The 26,029-nt window shown below is 34.3% G+C and overlaps 1 protein-coding gene across 2 annotated transcripts in view; it reads left to right on the top strand.

Moving 5' to 3' along the window:
- The window catches only part of btv (dynein cytoplasmic heavy chain beethoven), a 131,920-nt gene that overhangs the window by 34,163 nt on the left and 71,728 nt on the right, over window positions 1-26,029 (top strand). For both annotated transcript variants that reach the window (XM_069823110.1, XM_069823108.1), the window contains exons 19-37: window positions 752-998; window positions 2,550-2,699; window positions 3,331-3,536; window positions 3,620-3,735; window positions 3,833-3,987; window positions 5,558-5,725; window positions 6,120-6,278; window positions 6,370-6,509; window positions 6,633-6,849; window positions 8,555-8,785; window positions 10,657-10,869; window positions 12,782-12,972; window positions 14,439-14,577; window positions 15,784-15,903; window positions 16,005-16,187; window positions 18,821-19,044; window positions 21,065-21,407; window positions 22,118-22,225; window positions 23,958-24,114. In XM_069823110.1, the coding sequence (XP_069679211.1) occupies window positions 752-998; window positions 2,550-2,699; window positions 3,331-3,536; window positions 3,620-3,735; window positions 3,833-3,987; window positions 5,558-5,725; window positions 6,120-6,278; window positions 6,370-6,509; window positions 6,633-6,849; window positions 8,555-8,785; window positions 10,657-10,869; window positions 12,782-12,972; window positions 14,439-14,577; window positions 15,784-15,903; window positions 16,005-16,187; window positions 18,821-19,044; window positions 21,065-21,407; window positions 22,118-22,225; window positions 23,958-24,114 (3,467 nt within the window). The remainder of the gene's footprint in view (window positions 1-751; window positions 999-2,549; window positions 2,700-3,330; window positions 3,537-3,619; window positions 3,736-3,832; window positions 3,988-5,557; window positions 5,726-6,119; window positions 6,279-6,369; window positions 6,510-6,632; window positions 6,850-8,554; window positions 8,786-10,656; window positions 10,870-12,781; window positions 12,973-14,438; window positions 14,578-15,783; window positions 15,904-16,004; window positions 16,188-18,820; window positions 19,045-21,064; window positions 21,408-22,117; window positions 22,226-23,957; window positions 24,115-26,029) is intronic.

Here is a 26,029-nt window from a genome sequence, read left to right as displayed (position 1 = left end):
AAAATGTAATTACCTATGCCTCTAAGAGGAATGAGAACAATTTAAGCAAAAGCTACTGGGTGTTCATTTCAAAGTGTGTCATGACGTCACTGTTGTGGGTCAGCGATTTGAAGTGAGTTTCAGCTTTTATGTCAGAGAAGTTGCCTATTAATCAAGGCGTTCAGTCTGAACTTGAGAACGTGTACAGTATAACTTTAACGTCGTAGCAACAGATGGCGGTCTGTATGGTCTGTGTGCTACCATAACCTCTTTCGAACTGTGTTTTGCGCAGGCAAGTCGTCGCAGGGTATTTGTTATCATCGATTGCGTACGGCAACATTCCACAATACAAATCAAATTCTCCGTGTTCATATTGACCGTCCAGGTTAATGTCAACAAATACGTAAGTAATCGTCTTAACCCTCTTCCCATATCCCAACAGTAGGAAAAAAACTCACCTCAGTACGTGTTTCCAAACAGTTCACATTCCTGCCACTACCGGCATTACCGTACATATCGGTAAGTACTCTTCAGAATGAACGCCGTACTTGCTAGGCAACTTCTCTGGCATATAGGTATTACGCCTCTGTGGAAGTGTAGGAAGATTGAATTTTCTGGGCTCATCGGCTAGCCACATAACGGCATACAGCGAGCCATGACACAGTTTGAACTGAACACCCAGTATTTCCGAAGATTATTAATATTGGCAATGGATTGATTGATGCAAAGTTTTGTAGTGCTGACTGTCATGTTTTGTCTTGTTTTACTTTAGTACTGATGAGAAGATAGATTGTTTCTCTGTAAGTTTCCTGCCAGTACGTGCAGAGATTGAGTTACATAACCGTCGCTACTGGGATACAGTGGTTAGTTCCCTGCAGAGTTCTATTGTGAGAGATGTCAGTGCCATAGAAAAGTTCACTTCAGAATCAACTGAATTGCTCTCAAGACAGCCGCAGACTGTTGAAGAAATTGGAGAAGCAAATGCTAAACATGCCGAAATTATGAAAGTTTCTCCTGAGGTAAGTTCAATGTTTGTGTCACATTTGTTTGTATTTGATAAAGCTATTTATTATTTAATAAATATGCGTTAAAATCAGTGGCGGCTCCTGCATATTTCTTAAGAGGAGGAAAGAAATTAATAGCACTAAATGACACCTTCTTGAATGAAACATGCTACAAATTAGCCTACATGCATACAATCTGTTCTTGTAAACTGAGTTTCCTAAATCGTCCAAAATATATTATGATTTCACTTCTATTCATTGTTGAATAATTGCACAAATTAACAATTACAAGGAAATTCACAACCTCGTAGCATTTTTCGAGCACACTACAGCATCACACGTGTTGGAAGAGACTAGCTACTAACTCGTAACCAGAACCGTTTTACGGAAATGGAAATGGGAAATAATCTGAGGAAAGCGAGAACACTGCACCCACCCACGTGGTCTGTGTTGCCACATGTACATTTTACAAGTTCAGTATCACATACTTTTGAAGAATGCCAGTTCTTGTAAAGTCATATTATCATTATTGTTCAAAGCTGCCGGTGGCCGATTAATTTTTTATGTTAAAAATGATGTAGTTTGGAGTACCTACTTTCAGTTTCAAATATATTTGTACAAAACTGACAACTTGGCTGTTGCCCTGTCTAGTAAAAAATGAATAGAAGTGAATTTCAGGGGCCAACTACGTAAAACTACTTCCTCTTTGTTTTACATAAACCCGACTTTAACTTTCAAATATCCACGAAAGTTTCAAACCATGAATAGTAGCCTATATAAAGTGCAATGAATAATATTTTTTATTTATAATTAAAAAAAAAAGTTTACATGGTGTCTTTCATAGCGTTGCATTACAACTGTTTTTGTTGTGTCTCCTCCTAGATGTGTTATAATCCGGTTGAATGCAACATCGTTAGATGGCAGCAGTAGCGAGCTTGCTGCATGACCAGTCGGTTTCTATTTCCCACCTATGAGTGATTCAGAGGAGGATCTCCTCCGTCTCCGTTCATTTACTTGCTTTAAAACTCTGCTTCTTTCTCTGGCCGCTAGTGCGCTGTTGTCTATGTGTGTTAACTGCAGTAGAGGAGGAATGGAGTGCCTTTCCTTTACACAGACAATCTCGCATCTTTCTCACAGTTTTCTACAGCACATGAGCGTGCGTCGTTTAAAACTCGATCAACCAAGTTTTTCTTATAGCTGTGAACTTAAAAATTATCGAATCTTCCTCGAATTTCAAGGCACATATTTTATTTGGTATTTACTTTCAAAAGAAGAAAATGTGAGGAGGACGTTCCTCCCTTCCCTCCTCCGAGGAACCGCCACTGGTTAAAATTATTGTATTCTTTAATACAATTCAATCAACTTCAGGTTTCAGTCAGTAACTCCAAAACATATATTTCACTGTTTACTTCATGTTATGAAAAAAATCTGTCTTTGAAGGGAAGATGATAACTAAGATGTGGTTGCTAGAGCCTGTTGATACAACAGATTTGATTAAAAAGGATAACTCCTCTGTCCTTTCTACAAACGCTATAAATTTGTAATCGGTATTTATATTGAATTCAGATGCTGAAAGTTTTTGAAGAAGCAGAAAAGAAGAATAAAACACTTGCCAGTTGGACGAAGGAGAGGGTGGAACAAGTTAGTCGTATGGCAGCAATGTGGGACAACTTTCAAGCAATGTTGGATAATCACCAGTACCTCCTTAGTAAACAGGTAGGTGGTACGGAAGAGAGGAGGAAAGGAAGATTGTTTAAAACTAATTAAATTGTGCTCCATGACTATATTACAGTATTAACACTTTCGTAACATGTTAAAATAATGTTGAGATAATAACGTCCATACTGTGTGATAGGAAAAAGAGTATAGTTTACATGCACATATTATTTTTATTAACTAAAGAAACTACGAAAGGAGACGTGGCAGTGTGGAAAAGGTTCAACTTCCGTTTACATCAAAGAGAGTAAAGTAGGTTTGTAATTTACTTTGTCCCCAATACTGTTCATCTCCTGTGTTAATGAATTATTAAAAGAATGAGAATCAGTGACGAACTGAAATTAAATTGGTTGAAGATGAAGTTACTAGAACAGTAATTTTATACTTGATACATTTTTGGTTGCAAAAACTGAGGATGATTTACGGAAATGAGTAGCAAATTTAAGTAGGAAACAAATGTATGTCAATATTTTAACGTAACTTTGTGTATAAAATTCAGTTATAAGTGATAAGAATATAATGACTGATTAAATTTAATCTGTGATATATAAATGTTAAAAGTGTATATAGAAGAATGAAGAATACATGAAGTCGATAAAATTGTGTATTGACTTGAAATTAATTTTTGTAGGTGGAGGGAATTAAAAGCAACCTAATGACACAGGTAGAGAATCTCATGGGTGAAGCTGAAAAGTTCCAGTTGCGGTGGGAGCAACTGAAACCCAGGGAGACAAGCTTACAGGATGGAGGACCTGAAGTCCTCACTAAAAGCCTCAAAGTACTTCGAGAAAAAAGACAAGAATGGGAATTACTGTTGCAGACAAGAACTAAGCTTATGTGAGGATTGTTAATTGTATATGCTGTTATCAATATGAAAGCATTAGTTTAGATTTTTACTCATGTTTCATATCCCTTTTCAGGGAAGACTGTTCTCATTTTGGAATAGATAATCCAGAATTTTCCTTTTTTGAAGAAATAGAAAGTGATCTAAAGAAGCATGAGAGTATGTGGTCTCTCTTTGATGAGTTCAACACGGGTATGTACACATTTTCATTTTTAATATACAAGAAGGAAATAGCTTTCAGTTTTTCTTCGTTTAATTTACACGTGTCTTTCATCATGATTAAATGCAGGTATTGAGGATATGTCCAAAGAGGAATGGATAGTTTTCCGAAGCAAGAGCTACAAACTTGAAGAATTCCTACAGCAATGGCAAGAAAAGCTTAAATCTGGCAATGAGACCACATCCTTAACAGTAAGGTTATTGCAAGAGGTTGAAAAGTATAAGGTGAGTGTCCATTACAAAGAAAAAACAAGCCGAGATAATCTTTGAAGACTTTGAATCATTGTGATTTTTGTGAATGGTGATTTGTGAAGTATTTTATTCTAAATGTTCGAATTGTGTGTTTTTGTTGCATAGGTATGTATTGTAATTAATGTAAACTATTTTAACTTTATTTTCTATCTAATATAAGGTTACCAGATTTTCTTCAAAATTTCCGAGGACATATTATATCGACATATAAAAATACTTTTAACATTTCTTTTAGATTGCCGTTCACTTATATTGCTTTCACACATTTAAAGAATTAAAATATTGGTATGTAATCTATTTAAAGACTGAACTACTGTTTTTCTTTTTTTCAGAAGAGTGAATTTTTTAAGCAGGTCTTCTCTAGACCCCAATTTTTCAGCAAATTCCTGACAGGTCATGTTAAAGTTGGTTAATGTGTAAGATAGCAAGCATGGCACAAACAATTTCTGAGCTCATTCTGGACTTTCGGGATGTCCATATCATGTTCATTGGTGAATCTCTCTTCACTGAAACCTTACTTCCAGGACACAGAGAGAATTCAATCAACTTCTGAAGTTGTGCACAGGGAATAATTTTATTACATAGAAGTTAAAAAAAAATTCCACTTCATTTTGAGCAAAGAGTAGCATTTTCTTCATTCCACTTTGCCATTTTCTATGAAGTCACATATTTCTTCAAGCAAGAAATTTCATCAAATAAATTATCTCCATCCATGTCAAGTCCATCTACATTTGAAGAAAAATAATGGACTGTCTCTACAAAATTTTCTCTTTCTAGAGAAGGTCTCAACAAATAGGTACATTTTATAGATATCTTATCTTATGAATGAATAACACAGGCACTGGGATATTCAACAGCATTTTCATAAAATTCATCAGAGATACTGAGAATTCTGTTGTGAAATGAGAGCCACTTCTAAAGATGCCCAAAAGTTTCCTAATTGATGATGGGATAAATTTGTCTTCTTTCCTGGAATTCATTTTTTTATTAGCTTCGATAACAACGGAAGAATCAAATGCAGTTACGTCCTCATATTCAGTTTTGATTTTGGCATCATGAAAAAACGGCGAATTTGCAGTAGTAAAATTCATCATTGCAATATGTAAGAATCATTAAACCATATTAATAATAATTAGCAATGAAAATCCGGGGATATCTTGGAAAAAAATATTAAATTCGGGGACAGAAAGCAAAATTCGGAAACTGTCCCCAGGAAACGAGGACATCTGGTAACCTTAATGTAATATATATTTCAATTTTTAAATAGTGTTTGTGATATTTAGCTATTTTTGAAATCAAATGATGTTAAACTTTTGTGAGTGACCAAGTAATAATTCCTTTCATTAAGCTTCAGATATGAATGTTGTTATATGTATATTATGTCATGTAATTTAGCATATGATATTTATAATCCTATATCTTCAATTAGAAGTATTTTATAAAGCACATGCAGAATTAAGGATTATCTTATACTTTTAAATTATTTGAAGTTGCTACAGTTTCACATTATGTATGTATGTATATTTATTTATTTTATCCTCAGGTGATATTGCCATCATTAAAGTACGTTCGTGGAGAAATGTTCAGTGACAAACACTGGCTTGAAATGTTTGGAATTTTAGGGATGCCTAACAAATCAGTTGAGATGCTTACATTTGCTGACTTCTTAAATGTGAAAGAAAATATTGCTGCTAATTCGAGTGTTTTGCAAGTAAGTAAATACATATTCTGTTCTGTTTTCTTCTCTCGTACACTATTATTTCATACTGCAGTTTGTAATTAGAGAGGTTAATCCTCTTGAATATACAGTAAATAATGTCATTCTAGAGGAATGTACTGGTATATGTTTCTCAAGATCATACGTCTCGAATATTTCAATAATAGATATGTCTTAATAATTTTCATTGAATATTCAAATCTCTAAATAGATCTGTAAATAAATATTTCGTCATGCAAGATCTAAAATCCAGTAAATAGGAGGAAAAATAAACGTGACACTGAAATAGAGCATCTGCTTTCTGCTATGGAGTTCTGGAGCAATTCACTGTAACTCCGAAGATATGGTCAAAGTTTATGTACCTAGAAGTTATTTGTTTATTTTAAAGGATCTGAATGCACGTGCTTCTAGTGAAATAGTGATCAGACAGGCACTGGGAGAGCTGGATATTTGGGAAGTAGAAGCTAAGTTTCTACTCACAGAACATAAAGATTCTCAAGGACAATCAGTGATGCTTATTAAGGATTTCAAGGATATTCTGAACAAGGTAAAGTCTGTGTCCTATTTTCAATTTCCCATCATAAATGATAACACAATTTTGTGTGCTTATTTTAATGCGTTATGAATAAATATTACAGGTCGGTGACAATCAATGCTTGCTTCAGTCCATAAAGAATTCTCCGAACTATAAGAGTTTCAGTGATAGAGCTTCGATCTGGGAAACAAGATTGGCTGACCTTGATGCCTACCTGCGTAACTTGAATCAGATTCAGCGCAAGTAAGTATAATCATCATATCAGTAACTAAGAATTTATATTTTCAGACCTTATTAATTTATGATTAAAGTTAAAGATATGTCTTGTGTGGATAAGCATTATTAATAGATCATATTTTCACTTAGATGGGTGTATCTTGAACCTATATTTGGTGCTGGAACTTTATCACAAGATCAGGCAAGATTTCGAAGAGTAGATCAAGATTTCCGTTACATTATGGAAGATGTAGCTCGAGACAATAAAGTGGTGTCATTGTGCAGGATTAGCAATCTTCACCAAATCCTGAATACACTTCTGGATCAATTGTCTCGCTGTCAGAAGAGTCTTAATGATTTCCTTGAAGTAAGTATTTTAATGTTTTTTTTTTTTAATCTGTAGCATTTATAACCGTAAACTGGGGTTACTTTGAACACAGAGGAAACTTTGAACATTTTTTCAGAAACTCATAATTAGGTTTCTACATGCTTCACTTGTTATAGATGGAGGTAAATTTGGTATGAGAATGATTTTTATGATGTTCTACCTCCGTCTATAACAAGTTCAGCATGTAGAAACCTAAATATGATTGTTTGAAAAAATGTTCAAAGTTTCCTCTGTGTACAAAGTAACCCCAGTTTACGGAAGTGTAAATAATAATTAATGGAAAATTGATTGTTCTGTTTATTTGTAATGCGGTCTTATTAAGACAAGATTTTTATTAAAATTATATAAAATATGTGTATTATTACCTTGGCCTAGGACATTCAAACCCATCTGAAAGAGACTGATTTTATAGGACACTAAAATCTGTAGCAAGGTTCCACCGAGAGAGAAGTGAAACAGTGGGTTCTGTATTGTAGATTTATGGCATGTAAAAGAACTCTGTTGCTGACTGAGGGCTTCAGATAAAATTTGTTGGCCAGTTCTTGCTCATGTTGAATTTCAACATTGACCTCTGCAGTTGAAAGCATCATCAAATGAAATATTGATGCCAGTACTTTATATGATAGTAGGCCTACTTATACAATAGAAAGTATTGCAATTCTTAAAAAAATTCTATTTGGAGATTTTGATGGAAGTACTTTTCTTCCATCCTAATATATGATTGTCATGATGATAAAATTGGCTTTAGATTTTTTTTAAGTCCATATACTTTTGCAATGTCATTTAAATTTTTGGTTGCTCTTTGTAAATTATTTTCGTTGTCTAGTGGTCATCTGCACATAGTAGTGTTAATTTAAATTGTCTGTTAATTTGTATTCCATATGTTTGAATCGTAGGTATCCATTTCATGATTAATGTATATGTTGAGCAGTAATAGTGATAGGAGCAGCCTTGTCATGTACTCTTATTTGTGGTATGAAATTTCTTAATTTTATTTTGATTTCTATATTTTAATATAAACTGTATATAGCATCAATAAGCAAAAGAGATATATTATAATCTTATAATATTTCCCACAATTTTTGTCTATTGATGTTATCATATGCCTTTGTATAATCTACAAACAGTAAATATAATGGTAAATTATACTTTCGTCTCTTCTCGATTTTCTGTTTAGAGTAAAAACTGGATCTGTACATTCTCATCCCTTTCTAAATGCATTTTGGCATTTGTCAAAGTAATTTCTGCTTTCTTATTTAATTTATTCTTCAAGATGCTGGCACAGTATATTAAAATTGTATTCATCGGAGCAACCGAGGAAAATTAACTTACGAAATCTTATGCTAGAAAAAATTCCTGACAGTTCACAAATGAAGCTTTCCTGCTTCCAACTATACATAGAACATGCATGGTTTATTCCATACTTGTATAGGCTGAATATCAGCTCTTCTTCAGAATGTATACTCTACAATGAACCGCACTCTATAATAGGTAGAAATTCTTTATTATAATTCAGAGCTATAAATAAGGAGCTATAAGCTCAGTGCTGGCATGGAGATTACGAATTAAATCTCCAACAAATTACATAACATAAGCAATATTGTTCAGACCATACCTTTAAAGAAATGTTCATTTGTTAACTTTAAATGTAGTGTGCTGTAAATGTAAATGTCGATCTTTACAGGAGAAACGGTCTGTATTTCCAAGGTTCTATTTCCTTGGTGACGATGATTTACTAGAAATATTGGGACAGTCTACAAAAGAAAGGGTAATTCAGGCCCATTTGAAGAAATTATTTGCTGGAATTCATAGTGTTGTATTTGATGATGAAGGTCATAATATTATGGCCATGAAATCACTGGAAGGCGAAGTGGTACATCTAAGCAAACACGTCAGGCTCACACAGCAAGTTGAAGTAAGTTTGTAAATCTCATTCTGTTACTAGGCTGTACTTATGAATTAAAATGTTATTTTGTTGTGATGCAGTCGAGTGTTTTATGTTAAAATAACACAAAAATTGGAACTATCTGAAAGATTGAATAATATGAAAGTCTATCTGATTTTGTATTATGTTAGCTACTACAGAAATGTCCAAAAGATTTCGGTTTAGGTTAACACTGGCTTGCAGCATAAAAGGAGAAATTTTTAAAAATGTTTCTAAAAATAAAGAGCCTCTGCTGCAGTGATCTAGTGGCTAGAGCACTAGACTTATAATCCTGTAGATCAAGGTTCGATTCCCGGTATACCCAAGATTTATAACTTGTGTTGGGCAAGCCCGTAGTCCAGGAACTCTGGTTCCCCTGTGACATCCTATCAAATCTCTGTCATCATCTCAACGTTAGTGCAGCGTAGACCAGCCTCCTTGATGCACCCTGGGTCGGTAAATTGGCCTACACAACTGGCTTCATATGAGTGGAAAAAAAGAGAAGACATTAACAGTACCGTATCTTGATATCAAAGACGATACTTTATCATTTTCATAAAAAAAAGATCATAGCAACATCTTGTTATGAAAGAAGATATATTATCATTTCCATCAAAGAAGATATATTATCAAGTCGACTTGGTTGGCAAGTTGGTATAGCGCTGGCCTTCTATGCCCAAGGTTACGGGTTCGATCCCGGGCCAGGTCGATAGCATTTAAGTGTGCTTAAATGTGACAGGCTCATGTCAGTAGATTTACTGGCATGTAAAAGAACTCCTGCAGGACAAAATTCCGGCACATCCAGCGACGCTAATATAACCTCTGCAGTTGCGAGCGTCTTTAAATAAACCATAACACATTTATATTATCAATTCCATAATTTTTAAAATCCGTTTCGTTTTGTATTTTTTAATGAAAGATAATCACTATAATATTTAATATGTAGTCATATTTTTACAGCGACAGTAGTTACAAGATGTTTTGCAAATTTGGGGCAGTTTAGGTGGTGGTGTTGTTGTTTTCTAATGCCAGGCATTTGACAATAAAGTCATTTGACCTCTTGCACTCCAATATTTTTCAAAGATATTATCATGGTCAGCCACAGATTTTGAGGTGTTCCGAATCCATTTCTTGGTTTGAGTTGCACAATGGGCAGTTAGGGGACTGATATATTCCAATTCTATGCAGGTGTTTGGCCAAACAATCATGGCCTGTTGCCAATCTAAATGCAGCTACAGACGATTTTCGTGATAAATCGGGAATTAACTGTGGATTATGATGCAGAGAGTTCCATTTTTTCCCTTGAGATTGTGTTATCAAATTAGATGTACTTTGTAATTTTCAGTTACACTGCATTCTTGTAGATAGTGTAGAAATATGCAGAACTAGCCTCTGCCTTATCAAATAAAAAATAAGTACGTAGTGATAATTGTAAAGCTCAGAATGCTTGTCACAGAATTTATGTTTACGAATAGTGAGATGTTTGTATTAATAATTTAAAGTTTTTTGGCATAGTTGTCTTTTTATTTGAAGTTACACTATTTTGGAAGTTGAAAGTTGTTACTTTAAAGTAATATAATGAGGACGAGACAAAAATGGGCAATTTTATGGTAAATAACATGTTTGTAGATGGACAAAATTATATAAGGAAATATTTTTTAGAAATTCCTGGATTGACTTTCTTGTGTGTAAGACAGCGAGAAATTTCCAGTAAGATTAGACGGGATCTGGAGTGATATTTTTCTCTGTACGAAGAAGACTTTATTGGGTTGTTAATCTGTGGTAGGAGGGTCTGTACATGAACTGATTTTACATTTTTATGTCATATAAAAAATTTTCAAGTTATGTCTTATGATTTTCAGGAATGGCTTAGCAATTTAGCAAATGAAATGAAGTCAACATTGAAACAGTTACTACTTGATTGTTTAAATGATATTCAGAAGTCAAATTCGGGAGCTGATCCTCTTAAATATCCATCTCAGATTCTGTGTCTAGCTGAAAGCATTACTTTCACTCAGAGATGTGAAAATGCTATTCGTACTAATGGTTTGGAGAACCTGCTGTCTTCATTGAAGGTATGCTTTCTTTTGTAGACTGGTAAGGAAGGGAGACATGAGTTTTTAAGTGAATAACAAGTAAGTTGTTTAAATTAACGAAAAGGCTTTTAAATGAATTGACATATTTTGGAATGGGTTTACAGCACGGATGAGACGATATTAGCTCCCAATCAAATCACGGTAGAAGAGCTCGACCTTGATCACGGGCGCATAGTGCATCCACTTTAACGTAGACAACAGGGATGTACATGCACATGCAGCGATTAAAGGCAGCAATTATAATAACTTGCGTTATTAAGTTTCTGGCTATGTAATAGGGATAATAATTATTCAGTTATTTAATATACTTGTACATATATAAACAAATCGCAATGGGAAGGGTGTTTTAGGAACAAAAAGAGAAATAGGAAAAGTTAATTGTATGTAAACCATTTTCTTGTTAAAAGCAATTATTTATTATGTAAATACTTTACTTCATTGTTTAGGAGAAACTAATAGGGTCTACCTGCTCGACGTGTGTGATCTCTAAGTACTTTTGAGTATCTGTTGAAAAAATAATGACAATATTAATTGTATGATTGTGAAAATGTAGTCCTTACTCTCCAGTCGTGATTATGTAATGAGTTTTCTTAGAGTGATTTGTGAGATGCACGTAACACAAAAAAACAAATTGATTAAATTAAGATATTGAGAGCCATCGTAATTTTTGGGGTCAATCATTTAAGGGGATATGTATGACTTTTAAAACTTCCACACTTTTCAGCCAAAAATTTGTGAAATTTAAACTATATAAACAGATCTATAATAATATCTGTACAAAATTTGGTGCAATTAGGTCTAATAGTTTTGAAATTATATTTTTAAGTATATTTTACATTGACGTTACTAGAAAAAGCTCCTTGCATCAAAGTTTTCAAAATGTTTAGTTCATATTTGCTCAAAATCTTGAAAATAGTTATTGGAATAAAAGTGAATTGGCTTTTTGAGGTTAGTAATAGTATAAGTTAAAGTGCAATCAAAGATAAAATATTATTTCTATTAAAGAAACACGTAGTCTAATAAAAGTAAATATCCAGAAACAAGCAACAAATAAAACATCAACAATACATTTAAAATAAAGAAATAAAAGGAATCTAGATACAATCTACTGACCCAAATGTAAATTAATTTATCTTCGATGTCAATTTCGAAATCAATTTATTTCTCTCTTCTCCTGAATAATGCCTATATTTTTTTTAATGTTGCATCTCATATTGCCGTTTTATGTTGCTTTTTTTGCAAATTATTTCTTTTTTACACAACAAACACTGGACTTCATCACCATGTTCGAAGCATAAATATTGTATCGTCCACTCTTCCTTGAAACTTTATTGTATGAGCACTTTTGTTCTGTCATGATGCGCTGTGTTCTAAGAGCTGTACATCCTTTAGCAATGTTTACAGGTAAAAGAGCTCCGCGCGCATGCTGCGGGCAGAAAATAGCTCTCGCCCGCAAATATTAGTCACCATCGCAAGACTGGTTTACAGCATTATATTATTTTACTCAAAGTTTTTTAAAATTTGATTTTTTTTTCGAGAAAATCTTAATTTTAGTCATAAATAAGAGATGTATGTTTCTTTCCTATTCTCACTAGGAAAATGTTTTCTTATTTCTTCTTTTTTTTTTTCTTTTTTCGCTTCATTTCTTTTTTTCTCTCTTTCTTTTTTTATGTACAACAAGTTTATAATATTGTCACTAAGCTTCTTAACTTGAATCTGACAACAGTCAACTTCTGATTCATTTACTGGCTAGTTTTTTCTGCTTCTATTGTATCCTACACCACCTGCCATTAGCTGGAGCTAATATTCGGGGAGTAAGTACCTTTTTGTGTGTACTGTCATCAGGATGAATAACATGTTGTTAAGGATCCCATACCCTTAATATTTCCAGTCACAATTGGAAGCTTACACAAAGCTAGAACTCGAATGGGCTGACGGAGAGACTGATGGAGATTCACTGGAGTTGGAGTTAAAGCTGAAAGCTTTACTGTTGGATACAATCCATCATATGAGTATTGTGGAACATCTAATCAGTGTCAAAATCTCATCTGTTGAGGACTGGAACTGGCAGAAACAGCTGCGGTAAGGAAATATTTGTGAACATATTTAATTCTTTCAGCTTATCTGAGGACTCTTAGAAATGCCTTCACTCACTTAACCAAAGATGAACTGAAGAATGAATATTCACATACATTCCTAATAGATCACTCTTTTTTTATTTATTTTCTTTCATTTCGAAATGTTTCATTCACTGCAAAATTAGCATTTATAAATGTGTATAAAATTAAACCAGTAATACAGTAGTACATTTGAGTAGTCTTTTCAATAGTTAACCATGCTTGCCTCCGGATCCAAGTGTTGTGGGTTCAAATCTGGCTAAAGACAATGGATTTTCGGGCAAAAAATTCCAAAACACAGCTTTCTCTTGAAATAAAATAAAGCTGGGTGTCTGGTGTTACACTACGTTTGTGAATATCAAAGAATCTTATTATGACATTAAGCAATATCATCAGCATAATCTTTAAAGCCCTTTTTATTGTCTGCCTTTTATTTATAATGTCAGATAAAAATGACTGTCAGCCAACCCCCGACTTTTCCTTTTGATATCTAAATGCACTCGTACAGTGCGAAAGTTTATTTGATATATACATACGCTTATCCATTAATTAATTAATTCACTCATTCATTCGTTCATTCATTCATTCTTTCCATTAATTCATTTCATTCATTCATTCATTCATTCACTCACTTATTCATCTGTCTATTCACCAACCCATCCACTACTAAATATTTTGTTCTAGCTTTCTTTTGTTCTGTAATTAATTAGTGAATCATTGAATGAGTCATTATGTGAGTTGGATGAGTAAACAAACGAAGAGCAAACAAAGTGATGATACGAGAAGGTGAGTGGGTGCATGGGTTAGTGGACAAGAAAATGAACAAGAGGAAGAATGGTGGATGAAGCTAGATGGATGAATATATGAATAAATGAATGAACACGAATGAGTGAGCGAATAAAATGCTGACAGGCAAAGATGGGTTAATGAATCAATTAATAATTCATTAATGATTGAATAAATGAATGAACAAGCAAACAGAAGGATGAAAGAGGAAAATGGGTGAATGTGTCAATGAATTTCTCCTAGAGTAGCAGAATTTCAGAAATGTCTTGCTTAGTTGAACATAACTGCAGACATTGAAAAGCAACCTGATTTAAGTTATATTTCTGGATGCTGCTAAGGAATTTGTAGCTGAATATATTTTTAATTAAAACAGTTATTATTATTATTATTATTATTATTATTATTATTATTATTATTATTATTATTGTTTATTGTTTATTGTTAGTAAAATAACATGTACAAAAATACAGTCTTAATTCTTCCCTGAAGGAGTAAAAACTCGTGCTCAGGTACTAAAATTTTCCAAATTTGGGTATTTTTCAATTATTTTATTATATAACCTTACATTACATGCTAATGGCTTCATTGCCAGATGCAAGGCACTAGACAACAACATTACATGAACAGATTGCTTTATAATTACAGGTTCTACACTCGTAAAGATGGGGTGGCTGTAGCCAGAATGGTGGATGCTGAGTTTGAGTACACATACGAGTATCAAGGAAATGCTCCTAAATTGGTACACACACCCCTCACTGACAAATGTTACCTCACTCTCACACAGGTATGTGCAGTAAAATCATTGATGTTTGTGTGTTAAAAGTACTTTATGGGTGGAACATTATATAGGCTACTTTTTGAGAAAATAATCTTGTTCCTCCTCCCCCTTTTCTTCCTTTCTCGCTTCCCACGACAAAGAAATTTTTGATCAATGCCTTCACTGCGTGACCTCTAGACCTACTTCCTTGTGGTTAATAATAAAATATATATCATATTATGGTCTTACAGCAGGGATGGGCAAGCGCAAGACATTTGCCGAAACACATCAATATTGCCCATAGTGCACTTATTATGACTGGTGGGATTGGAAAGAAAGCTGATAGCAAGAGGATGTATTGTCTGACCGAGTGGTTATGTCACATCTCGATTTCCCCCACCCATTTCTGCTGACCTCTCTATAAAGGCTAGTGGCTAGTGTTAGGCTCTTTCCTGAAAATATTTGCTGTACAGAATTGGAAGTCTACGTAATATTATACAACTGTTTAAAATAATTTAAAGAAAAAGACCCTGTAAAGTAAGTAACTTTCATTTAACTCCCCCATTTCACGAGGTTTTCCTCAACTGTGAGAGAATGTCAGGTAATCCACGGCAAACCCTTGGCCTCATCTTGCCAAACACCATCTCGCTAACATCAATCCCATCAGTGCTAAATAACCTAATAGTTGACACACACTTATGACTGTGAGTAACTCAAATACATTCTTTCGGCGAGATAAAAATTTATGACACTTAAATGAGTTTGAATACTTGCATCGACGGTTTCGTAAGTTTTTTTTTTTTTTTTTTTTTTTTTTTTTTTTTTACAATATACGTAACAGAATTCTCGTGTGAAACATTTTTAGCATGTCACATGAATAATTATCTCATGTACAGTGTATTCCTTTGTTCATAAACATGGTACATGTGATGAAAAATAGTTATTTGAGATTAATATATTTTTCATTCTTGTTTATTTTAGTCGACCTTTTATTATATTTAGCTGTCTGTGCTATTCATGTAAGTCGGTAACAAAGGAGTTAGAAATTCATCTTTAAGATCAGTTGTTTTGTCTACAGAGGAGAGCATAAAAAATTCATGTGCTAATACGTTGAATATGTTCCATATAAAATCAGGATCGATTCTATGGCAAGGGAAAATTATTTCCTTTACTATATTATATATAATGTGTGAATTGTTAGTGTTGTATTTGATTTTATATGTACTATTTCAGGGAATGAATATGGGTCTAGGTGGTAACCCATATGGCCCAGCTGGAACTGGGAAAACAGAGTCAGTTAAAGCACTAGGAGGTTTGTTTGGTCGCCAAGTACTTGTTTTCAACTGTGATGAGGTAAGGCAGTCGAATGTAAATAATATGAATGTATTCATGTACAACAGTAGCCTACACATAATGGTTGGGTTTTTTTTTGTAATGCTCTTCTTATGTACTAGGGTATTGATGTAAAATCAATGGCTCGTATTTTTGTCGGCCTGGTGAAATGTGGTGCTTGGGGATGTTTCGATGAATTCAACCGTTTGGAAGAAGCAACATTATCTGCAATTTCCATGCAGATTCAGCCTATTCAGACAGCACTGAAGCATGGTCATGGAACTGTAAAGCTTATGGATGAAGAAGTAAGTAATTACTTATCCTTTTTTTAATATTAATGTAAATGTTTTATGATATAATAATATCAAAAACAAAAATAATGGCGATATGTATGTTTATGTAGGTTTTAATGATAGCTTCATTATAATTTATTGTCTTCAGTATATTTTCTATCTATCATTGGTTGTGTCTTTGTCGATGTGTGATCATCAGTGGCATAGCATGAAATTTTGAGCAGGGGAAGCTAACTCAAGTTGTCTTTCATGCAATATGAGAAAACGTATTACAAAAATATAGTCTTAAAATAAATAGTACAGTAGTCAATGTCAAGTCAGCAGTCAAAGATTGGTTGGAACCTCGTAACACCAATAAGGCATGACCTCAAATGGTGCATAGTAAAATATGATTTCACGGTTTACACATATCTCTAACAAATAGACATGTATACGTATAACATTCTCTCACTCCCTGTCATACTTAGATAAATCACAATATTAACGGTCAATAGATACAGTATTAGTATCATTACGTAAGTATGCATCTGTATTTTGAGTGTGTCCTTCATTAACAGCAAGGGAGTCGGTCATTTGTTTTTTAGATCACACTTTTGTTTGTAAGTCAGTCTTGATAATAGAATTGTCCTAAAAAATTCAAGTAAATTGGTGTCAGGAACTGTTATTTCGCTCATTATTTATTATATCAGCCACAATGCACACTAACACTTCAACTGAAAACAACTGACGAAAAAGGGATAACTCGGAAACTACTTATTTTCAATGTCAAAGCTAGCTTCTTGCGAGCCTTGCGATCAGTGTAGTTTAGTTAGAAAGGGATAGAAAATCTGCGGGGTGGGTTGCACAGAAGAATGAGTGTAAGAAACCAGTCTGCTTGGAAGCTGGTGTGTGCAGGCTTCTTGTTTACTGCTGCATCACAAATCATCCTGAGCTGCCGCATCACAATATTTAACGCGTAAATATAAATTCTATTAAAATTAATAAATAATTTTGTCCATAAACTGCAGGTTTATTATGAAATTATTATTAACTGGGGAAGCTGAGCTTTTTAGCTTACATTGACGCTACGCCACTGGTGATCATTGGCATTAGTAGTAAGATCATTATTAGTATTGTCATTAATTTTGTTGGTGTAGTTGTTGACATCACTACCTTTATTATGCTTCATATTGGGTGATCTGACAATGTTTTGCTATGGCAAAGTGCTGCACTGCTCAGATGTTGGTTATTGTTTTAATAACTTAATTGACTGGTGTACTTACTTTAAGTACTTATTAGAAATAATCAAATGGTATACTCATAATTACATCAGACAATCGAAGTGTTCACTCTCTGCTCTTAAATAAGCATCAGTCCTGTTGAAAAGATTGCAGGAAACTGTGTGGAGTTCATTTTGCAATAATTAATGTCCTATGTCTTTAAGTTTTTCCTCGGTTGAAACAGGATTGGGCCTATGTCTTGTATAGTTCTTGTCTGTAAGAATACTATGTGCTCCCACTTTTTTCACTAATTAAAAAATTGTTTGTGATGATGGAATGTGTGTCATTGGGTAATTACGACGAAATTTATTTTTTGTAGGATTTGTAAGAATGCTTTTCCACATAACTCTTATACAAATAAAATAATGTTCTTTGTTCTAAATTACAGTGCTCAAAAGAGTTGTTGCATAATATTTTATTGCTAACTTGTGAAGAAATGTGCAACATTTATTTTTTGCTAAAAAATATTGCATATTTCTTCATTGGTTTCGGATCTCTGGGTAGGGACTGCACTGAGAAATGCCAAGAATCGTACTATAGTACTTATTTGCAACATCAAAAGTCACACCATCCAGTCAATCAGAGCCAAGTTTAATATTGAAAAGAACCATATAATTCATTGGTTTGCAATAAATTAATATGCAACAATTTTGGAGCAAAAAAAAATAAATAAAAAAATATATATATATATCGCATATTTCATAACTTTGCAATAAAATAATATGCAACAATTTCTTTGAGTACTTTGTCTAATTCTCACCAGTTTACATTAATATTACACAATTAACCACACACAGAGAAATAAACTTGTCAAACTAGCACCACACTCAACAACTCAACTGCATATGAAACTGGCTATCAGCTAGCATGACCTACTATGGGCGATCTTAACTATGCCAGGAACACAGTTTGATCACTTTCGACTGTTTCTGATCAACCTAACCAGCAGACACCCAATATATGTCATTGGCATCACTAGCATTGTCATTTGTTGTTTAAGAATAATTTTATAGAATATCCGTGGTGCCACAGCCCTTGAAGGATCTAGACCGACCAGCTGGCTGCTGGCCTCACGTTCACATGCCGAAGCACAATCATCCAACCAGAATGTGGTTAGCATGATGGTCCCCCCAGCTGTTTTAGCTGGCTTTCGCAACTGGATTTTGCTACCTATTGTAGCTCCCCAAGTGCATCATAATGCTGGGTGACCACCAGTCCCATACACTGGCCCAAATTTCATCAGAAAATTTCTTTTCCCATGAGGACTCGAACCAGCGTGCATTCCGTAATTCCAGTCCTAGGCAGGATACCTTAGACCACGATGCCATGGTGTTGAACTTAATTTTATAGAATAAGAATTTTTATCGATTTTGTTAATTTTTGCAGGTGCCTTTGGATCCAAATTCTGGAATATTTGTCACCCTAAATCCTGCTGGAAAGGGTTATGGCGGAAGACAGAAGCTACCAGATAATCTGAAACAATTGTTCCGACCTGTGGTCATGTCACATCCTGACAATGATCTCATTGCTGAGGTGATTCTCTACTGTGAGGGCTTCAAGCATGCCAAATCCATTGGAAGGAAACTGGTTGAAGTGTTTGGCCTTTCAAGGTACAAAACAGTTATATTACTCTTATAGAGAAAACTGGATTCTTGAAATTATTTGAACTTCTTAATTTTTACAGCTTGTCAGTATTAATTTCTATACAACCAATTGAAGGGTTTTTTTATTTATTTATTTTTTTTTTTATTTTTGGAAACACAACCATAGTCCAACAACATAAATTTTCAAGAGAAACAAAAAAAAACTATCTGTTGTTGTTGACACTTCAAGTATGAAATTCATCATGCCATTTCTTAAGGTGTTGTAGAAACTTGGGACATCTGAAGTACATTTATAACTTATTGTCTCATAGACATAAATGTGCAAATGCAAATGTAGGTAATTGTGGACAATGGTTGTTTTAAGAAATAATACTCTGTTGTGGCTGAAGTGTGCCTCTCCTTTAATCTTCTTTTTCTTTATTATATCTTGTTTCTTCTTCTTTCGATGTTTGTATTTCTTCCATGGGATGACTTCTGCACCTAAAGATGACCCAATAATTCTCATGCTTAAGTATTTTTCTCTGAGTTGACTTTTGCTGCGTACATAAGAAGCAATACTGCCAATCTACTACAGTTTAAAATTGTACGGATAAATGTTCCAAGATGATGTGAATGGGATATTTTTAAATGCTACCATCATCCTTTACAATGGCTGTTTTCACAAAGAAAGTCTTTGGACTATGGTTGTTTTATGAAAACCACTGAAAATTCCCGCTCCTATAACATAGCACAATGGTTTTTTTCCACTAACAACTAATTCTGTAGATGGCCGTTACTATACGCTCACTACATATTTGCTATTTTTAAACTATGGTTCTTTTTAAAAAAAACCCTTCAATTGGTAGCAGTAATTTTGAATTATATCATAACTTTCGTAAAAAATTGTAAATTTGCTGTCGTCTTCATATACAAGTATTTAATTTGTATCTTACTCTGAATGGAATCGATCCACAATCTGGAAGTTTATCATATATTCGTCTAGTCTCCTAATGAAGTATTTTTTTACCATTGTTTTTACTTTTCAAAAGACATTTTAGTTTTAGATGTGCCAACATAATAGTACATTATGCAACGAGCCTATAATGATAGTAATTAAGACGCGAGTATGTTTGTTTATGAAACGAGTGCAAGCGAGTTTCAGAATTTTCATACGAGCGTCTTAATTACCATTATAGGCAAGTTTCATACGGCTTTTTATGCTCGACCATATTTCTAACTTGAAATTATTCAGAAGTATTCATTTTATTCTTATCTAACTGAAGAGTGGAAGTGACCTTGTGCATCACTCGTAAATTGTGAGATATGCGCAGACGCTAAAGTATTGATTTTTTCCGAGGAACAATAATGTCATTGACCTTGTTATAATCTACAGAATAACATGAACTAATTTTGATATAACCTGGAAATTGATTTAGAATTGAAAAACGAGATGAGAAATTGAATTTATTTGAATATTATTTACAATTAACGCTAATTATTATAGTAACAGAACATAACCTTCTGCGACAGTATTGGATTTCCAGCCTCCATGACGTTTCCCTCGTCTTTCGATTGCATATCTGAGAATAATTGAAAACCTGAACTTTAATGAATAGGTGCACTTTAATGACATGCATTAAAGGATTGCTACCAGGTGTATAATTACTACATTTCGGTATGGTCGCGAGCATAAATAATACAAAAATTTTTCATTTGTCCACTTATGCTTCACATTCCTAATTATATGTATATTTTTATATACATGTGTCTTTTATTTTGACAGAAATTGACAGTATTTTCGTTGTTTGTTTCAAGTGACTAAATACTAGTCTAAGTTAGTAACCTTGTTTCTCAATATAGTCTTGTTATATTCAATCTGCTCCTCTGGTTAGGTGTTCTTCATTAAAGGAGATGATTTGTATTCATAACTGCATTACATTAGCTTTGACAAAAGCAATAATTGGCTTACACTGTGCAGGGAACATTATCTGGAAACGAAATACTTTCACTCCTACAGTTGATAATATTTTATTCTATAATATTACAGGAAGCTTCTTACAAAGCAACAGCACTATGACTGGGGCTTGCGAGCCTTGAAAACAGTACTTGGAGGGTGTGGCAGTGTGTTAAAGGCAACTCAGAAGAATCTTCTGAAAGAAGGAAAGGGCCTGAATAGTGGGCTGGAAGAAGAGGGGGAGATGGAGCTGGTGGTGCAAGCTCTACGTCTCAACACACTTTCAAAGCTGACATTTGCTGACTGTGCTCGCTTTGATTCTCTAGTCCGGGATGTCTTTCCTGGTGTTCCATTCACTAGCTCTGGTTATGAGGAACTCACTGCAGCTCTCCAAGAAAGTTGCAATGATCTGGGACTTCTCTACAATGAAGAACAAGTAAGATGTAGTCGTAAAACATATGATCTTGTAATTAAATGCTTACAGACGTGGACAAATTATTAGACTAAAACGTTTTCTTGGAAACATAATATAATTCGTCATATCAACTATCAGTATAAATCACAGAGTCTCTATTGTTGTAAATATGATTGTTTACATCTTCTGGTATATTTTTCCAATAGTTAACTATATTTTTTCTGGCTATGTTGGTACTACTGGTGTTTTAATTATATACTGCAGAAGATATTCTCCTATGGCCTGCAAGAAGACCGGACATGAACGAAATTGAAAATCTGTGATGTGCACTGAAGAAGAAAGTGAACAAAAAGAGGCTTACAACAAACATGGACTCATTTAAGCACTGTCTGACATCTGGCTAAATGATGCTGATATTCAAAGAAAGTGTTTCCAGCATCCCTGACAAAATCAACGTGTTAGTAAAGAATAAGGGAATGTTCACAAAATATTAGTAACCTCAAAACTCAATTTTTGTTCATTATTTCTGTGTAAAATAAATTTTTGTTAATTATTTCTACCGATAAATACAGCTTCGTTGCACACATAATTAATTTAGTCTAATAATTTGTCCACGTCTGTATATGTAGGCCTACACCAGTCTTTCCACTAAGAAACTATTACACGTGATAATTTCCTGCTTTGAAATTCTGCCTTTGTTCACATTCATGTTATGTTGTGAATATTTTCAGATGAGAAAGTGCTTAGAGGTGTATGAACAGTTACAACAAAGAATGGGAGTTGTAATTGTTGGCCCATCAGGTTCAGGCAAAACTACTCTTTGCCATCTGCTTAAACATGTAAGTAATATTCTTAATTTAAAAAGAAAAAAAGAAGATAAGAAAGGGCATGAAATAGTTGAAACAGCAATGGCTCACTAGTTTAAGGACTTGGAACTATGTCAGCAAGGGCCTGTTGTGCCTGCTCTGCAAGTTTTTGATTTCGACGTGCCCAGTTCAGATGATGTCATTGCTGCCACATGCTTCTCCAATTGACGCTTTGTCACTGCTCAAGTTAATGTTCATATGGTCACTGTGCAGTTTCAGGCTGGCTAGTGGGAATGACGTTCACAGGCACTGGGACCTGGTTACCATCTTGCCCTGGCGTTGTACAGTAACCTGAATTCACTGTTTGAATAAATGTAAATGGTTGAGGTGACTTGTCTTGCTTTCTACAGTCACAGAGTTCAGGAAGCTCGTGTGCTTTGCTGCTCTCTTGTACTCTTAGTTGTGATTTTGGGGTTGCTTGATTCCTCTTGGGTTGCCTTTTTCTCCTTTTGTGCTTGTGTTCTCTCAGCATTTGAATTTCAAGACATTTTTAAAGTTCACACATTTTCACGACTACTTTTTTAAAGTTGAGGGTCTAGTTTATCCTAGATAATTTTTTTCGTACTTAGTCGATCTCATCGCTCTTGATCAGTTGACATCTCAAACGTTTGAATTGGTTCAGATCTCAAGGAGTTACACACATGATATGTCCACTGGAACACAGTTTTCGAGGCTGTTTGGTTTGTCTCACACATCTCGCTGGCCTTGAGAGTCCAACTGGTTTCACTCAGATGTTTATGGTTACAGGATCCCTTTGTATACATGGTGATATATTTTTTGTTTCGCTTTGTTTGTTTGTTCAAAGATTAGAAGCAATTCTAATGTAACATTTTTTGGACAACCTGCATAGAACTGGAATACATCAGTCCCCTAACTGCCCATTGTGCAACTCAAACCAAGAAATGGATTCGGAACACCTCAAAATCTGTGCTTCAGTGGCTGAACATGATAATATCTTTGAAAAATATTGAAGTACAAGAGGTCAAATGGCTTTATTATCAAACGCCTGCATTAGAAAACAACAACATTTTTTGGACATTGTTACTGAGCAGTTGACGACCTACCATGCCAATACAAAGATGTAGTTCATTCATTTCTAGCTTTCTGCCCAAGCGCAGGTCTTTCACTGCAAGCCCATCATTTTCCAATCTTCCATATTTTTTGCCTTTCTCTTCATTCCTGCATACGATTCATAATTATATCATAATGTTGTCTATCATCGAACTTTTCTCCCTTTCACTGTTCCTTCCAGTACATCCTTCAGTAGACAGTTTCTTCTCAACCAGTAACCCAGGCAATTTATTTTTCTCTTCCAAGATACTTAAAGTTTTATTCTTTAAGATTTAGTTCTACGTTAAAAATCAAGATAGGACTCTTTCCAGATGTAACTTCACTGTTCATTGTTCATAGCAGTCATTGGGTCACTGGTTCGAGGTGCCTCAATTGTCCAGTCTTATTTTAATTCCTTAAAATGTCTTTTATTTTAGTGAAGAAGGAGATTTGAAAGAGATGTCACCAAAGTTTGAATCAGCTGCTTTAATATATGTTTTATTTATTATTTTATATTTAACATTTCCTGCTACTATATGGAGTGAAATTAAAAACTTATTACGATGTTATTTTAAAACAAAAATAATCTTTGTCTCAACACTAATTTTCTACATCACTCTGAACTAAATATAGTTCTGTGTTTTAACTGTTCCAGTCTTTAACGAAGATGGGGAAGTCTTTGAAGCAACATACTATTAATCCAAAAGCTATGCCTAGGACTCAGTTACTAGGGCAGATAGATCTTGATACCAGACAATGGACAGATGGAGTACTGACTCTGAGTGCCCAGCAAGTCTACTCTGAACCACCTGGTGAGATATTTTGAAAATCAAAACCGTGTTATGTTTTATTAATCCTTAGACATTATTTAATGTAGGTAGCAATTAAAGTAATTTAGTTCATTGATTGCAATTTTTATGATAGTTTAATTTGTTTTGGTATATATACATTTGTCAAATATCTTTTCTTGTTGTTAATTTAATATTACAACTCCTAGAGATCCGCTGTAATAGTGGCTGTTACTGTGTGAATGTACAGAGTGATTTATATAGAACTGACACATTTCTTCCATTAATTGTTTCAAAACGAATTGTGCTAGCGACAATTTATTATACCTAAAATGTAGAGGAATTTTGGGAGATTATTTACCTCTATAGAAAATGTTGAAAATGTCCTCCATCCTGCATAAGGCACAACTCAACACGTTGTTCCATGTTACTGGCCACTCGTTGGAGGACTCTGTTGTCAATAGCTTGAATCTCCTGTGTGATGTTGTGCTTCAGATCGTCCAGTGTCTGGGGACGTGTGGCGTTAGCCCTGTATTTTAAGTAACCCCATAGAAAGAAGTCCGGCATTGTCAAATTCGGAGATCTCGGTGGCCACAGGTTCTTGGAAATTATTCGGTCGTCACATAACCGGATAAATGGAACCATGCTTCATCTGTGAACCATGTGATGGACAATATGGCAGGATTTTGCACAATGAACGTCTGAAACCAACGACAATAATTCAATCTTTTATCCTTATCTGGTTCCTGTAGCTGATGAACAAACGTAACCCTATATGGCTTTAGGCTCTCTGACACATTGAGTAGGTGTACCCTGTCTCCTGCGACAAACGTCTTAATGGTTTTTTGGGTGACTGCTTCAGTCGTGCTCTTACGTCAACAACAACCGTGGGAAGCCTAGATGAACGATGCTTGCCCTTTTCACTCACTAGAGATCCAGTTGTTTCCAATTTGTTTACCAGTCCCAGTATTGTGTTTCTATTGGGAGGATTGCGAACACCAAATTCTCTCTGGTATGCCCTTTGAGTAGCTGTAATTGAATTCGTAATCCAGTATTGCTTCACAAGGAAGAGTCGTTGATTTAATGTGTACTGCATTTTCACGTTGACACAAAATGTCGAAAACAGCTGCCAACAATAGGAATAAAACATAAACATCTGAGCATCTAGTGCTGCCAACAATAGGAATAAAACATAAACATCTGCGCGTCTAGTGACAAGGAATCGAAACTCCAGAACATTCTGCTTAATTTGGTGCTAAAATTGGGTCATTGAATGAATTTCCAACGGAATAATTAAAGAAAGAAATGTGTCAGTTCTATATAAATCACTCTGTAGTATATTTGCTCTTTATTTATGAAAGCAGATATTTGAAGAATTTTAGAATTTTTCAGCCTTTGATATTAGTAAACATTTAATAATCTTTCTGAGTCTCTCCTGGAATAATAGTAAAGATTATTGTGATTTTCAGCATATTTATAATCTCTACTCGACTGTGTTATTGTCAGTAATGTGCATAATCTTGGCTGTTTTCATTGACTTATCTTTCTCTTCAACATAATGACGTTTCACAGTCTAAATAATTCAAGGAATTAACTTATTCAATGATTGAATTAATAACGCAAATTTTACTTCTGTTGTGGTCTTGTTTAAGAAAAGTCGACAAGTATTTTATGTTAGAAAAGTAGTTGAATTAGTTTTCATTTATCTTATGCTTTGCCTGCTATTAGTCGGTTGAGAAGCTTTTGTCGTCTAATCTGTTTTCAAAAACACTGGAAGTTAGAATTTGTAAAACAGTTCTGTGTGGTTGTGAAACTTGGACTCTAACTTCGAGAGATGAACAGAGGTTAAGGGTGTTCGAGAATGAGGTACTTAGGAAAATATATGGGGCTAAGAGAATGAAGTTTCAGGAGAATGAAGGATGTTGGAAAACAGAACTGC

Source organism: Periplaneta americana, chromosome 4 (assembly GCF_040183065.1).
Source record: "Periplaneta americana isolate PAMFEO1 chromosome 4, P.americana_PAMFEO1_priV1, whole genome shotgun sequence".
Classification (NCBI taxonomy): domain Eukaryota; kingdom Metazoa; phylum Arthropoda; class Insecta; order Blattodea; family Blattidae; genus Periplaneta; species Periplaneta americana.
The sequence above is the reverse complement of the archived record's forward strand: the minus strand, read 5'-3'. Positions and strand labels throughout refer to the sequence as shown.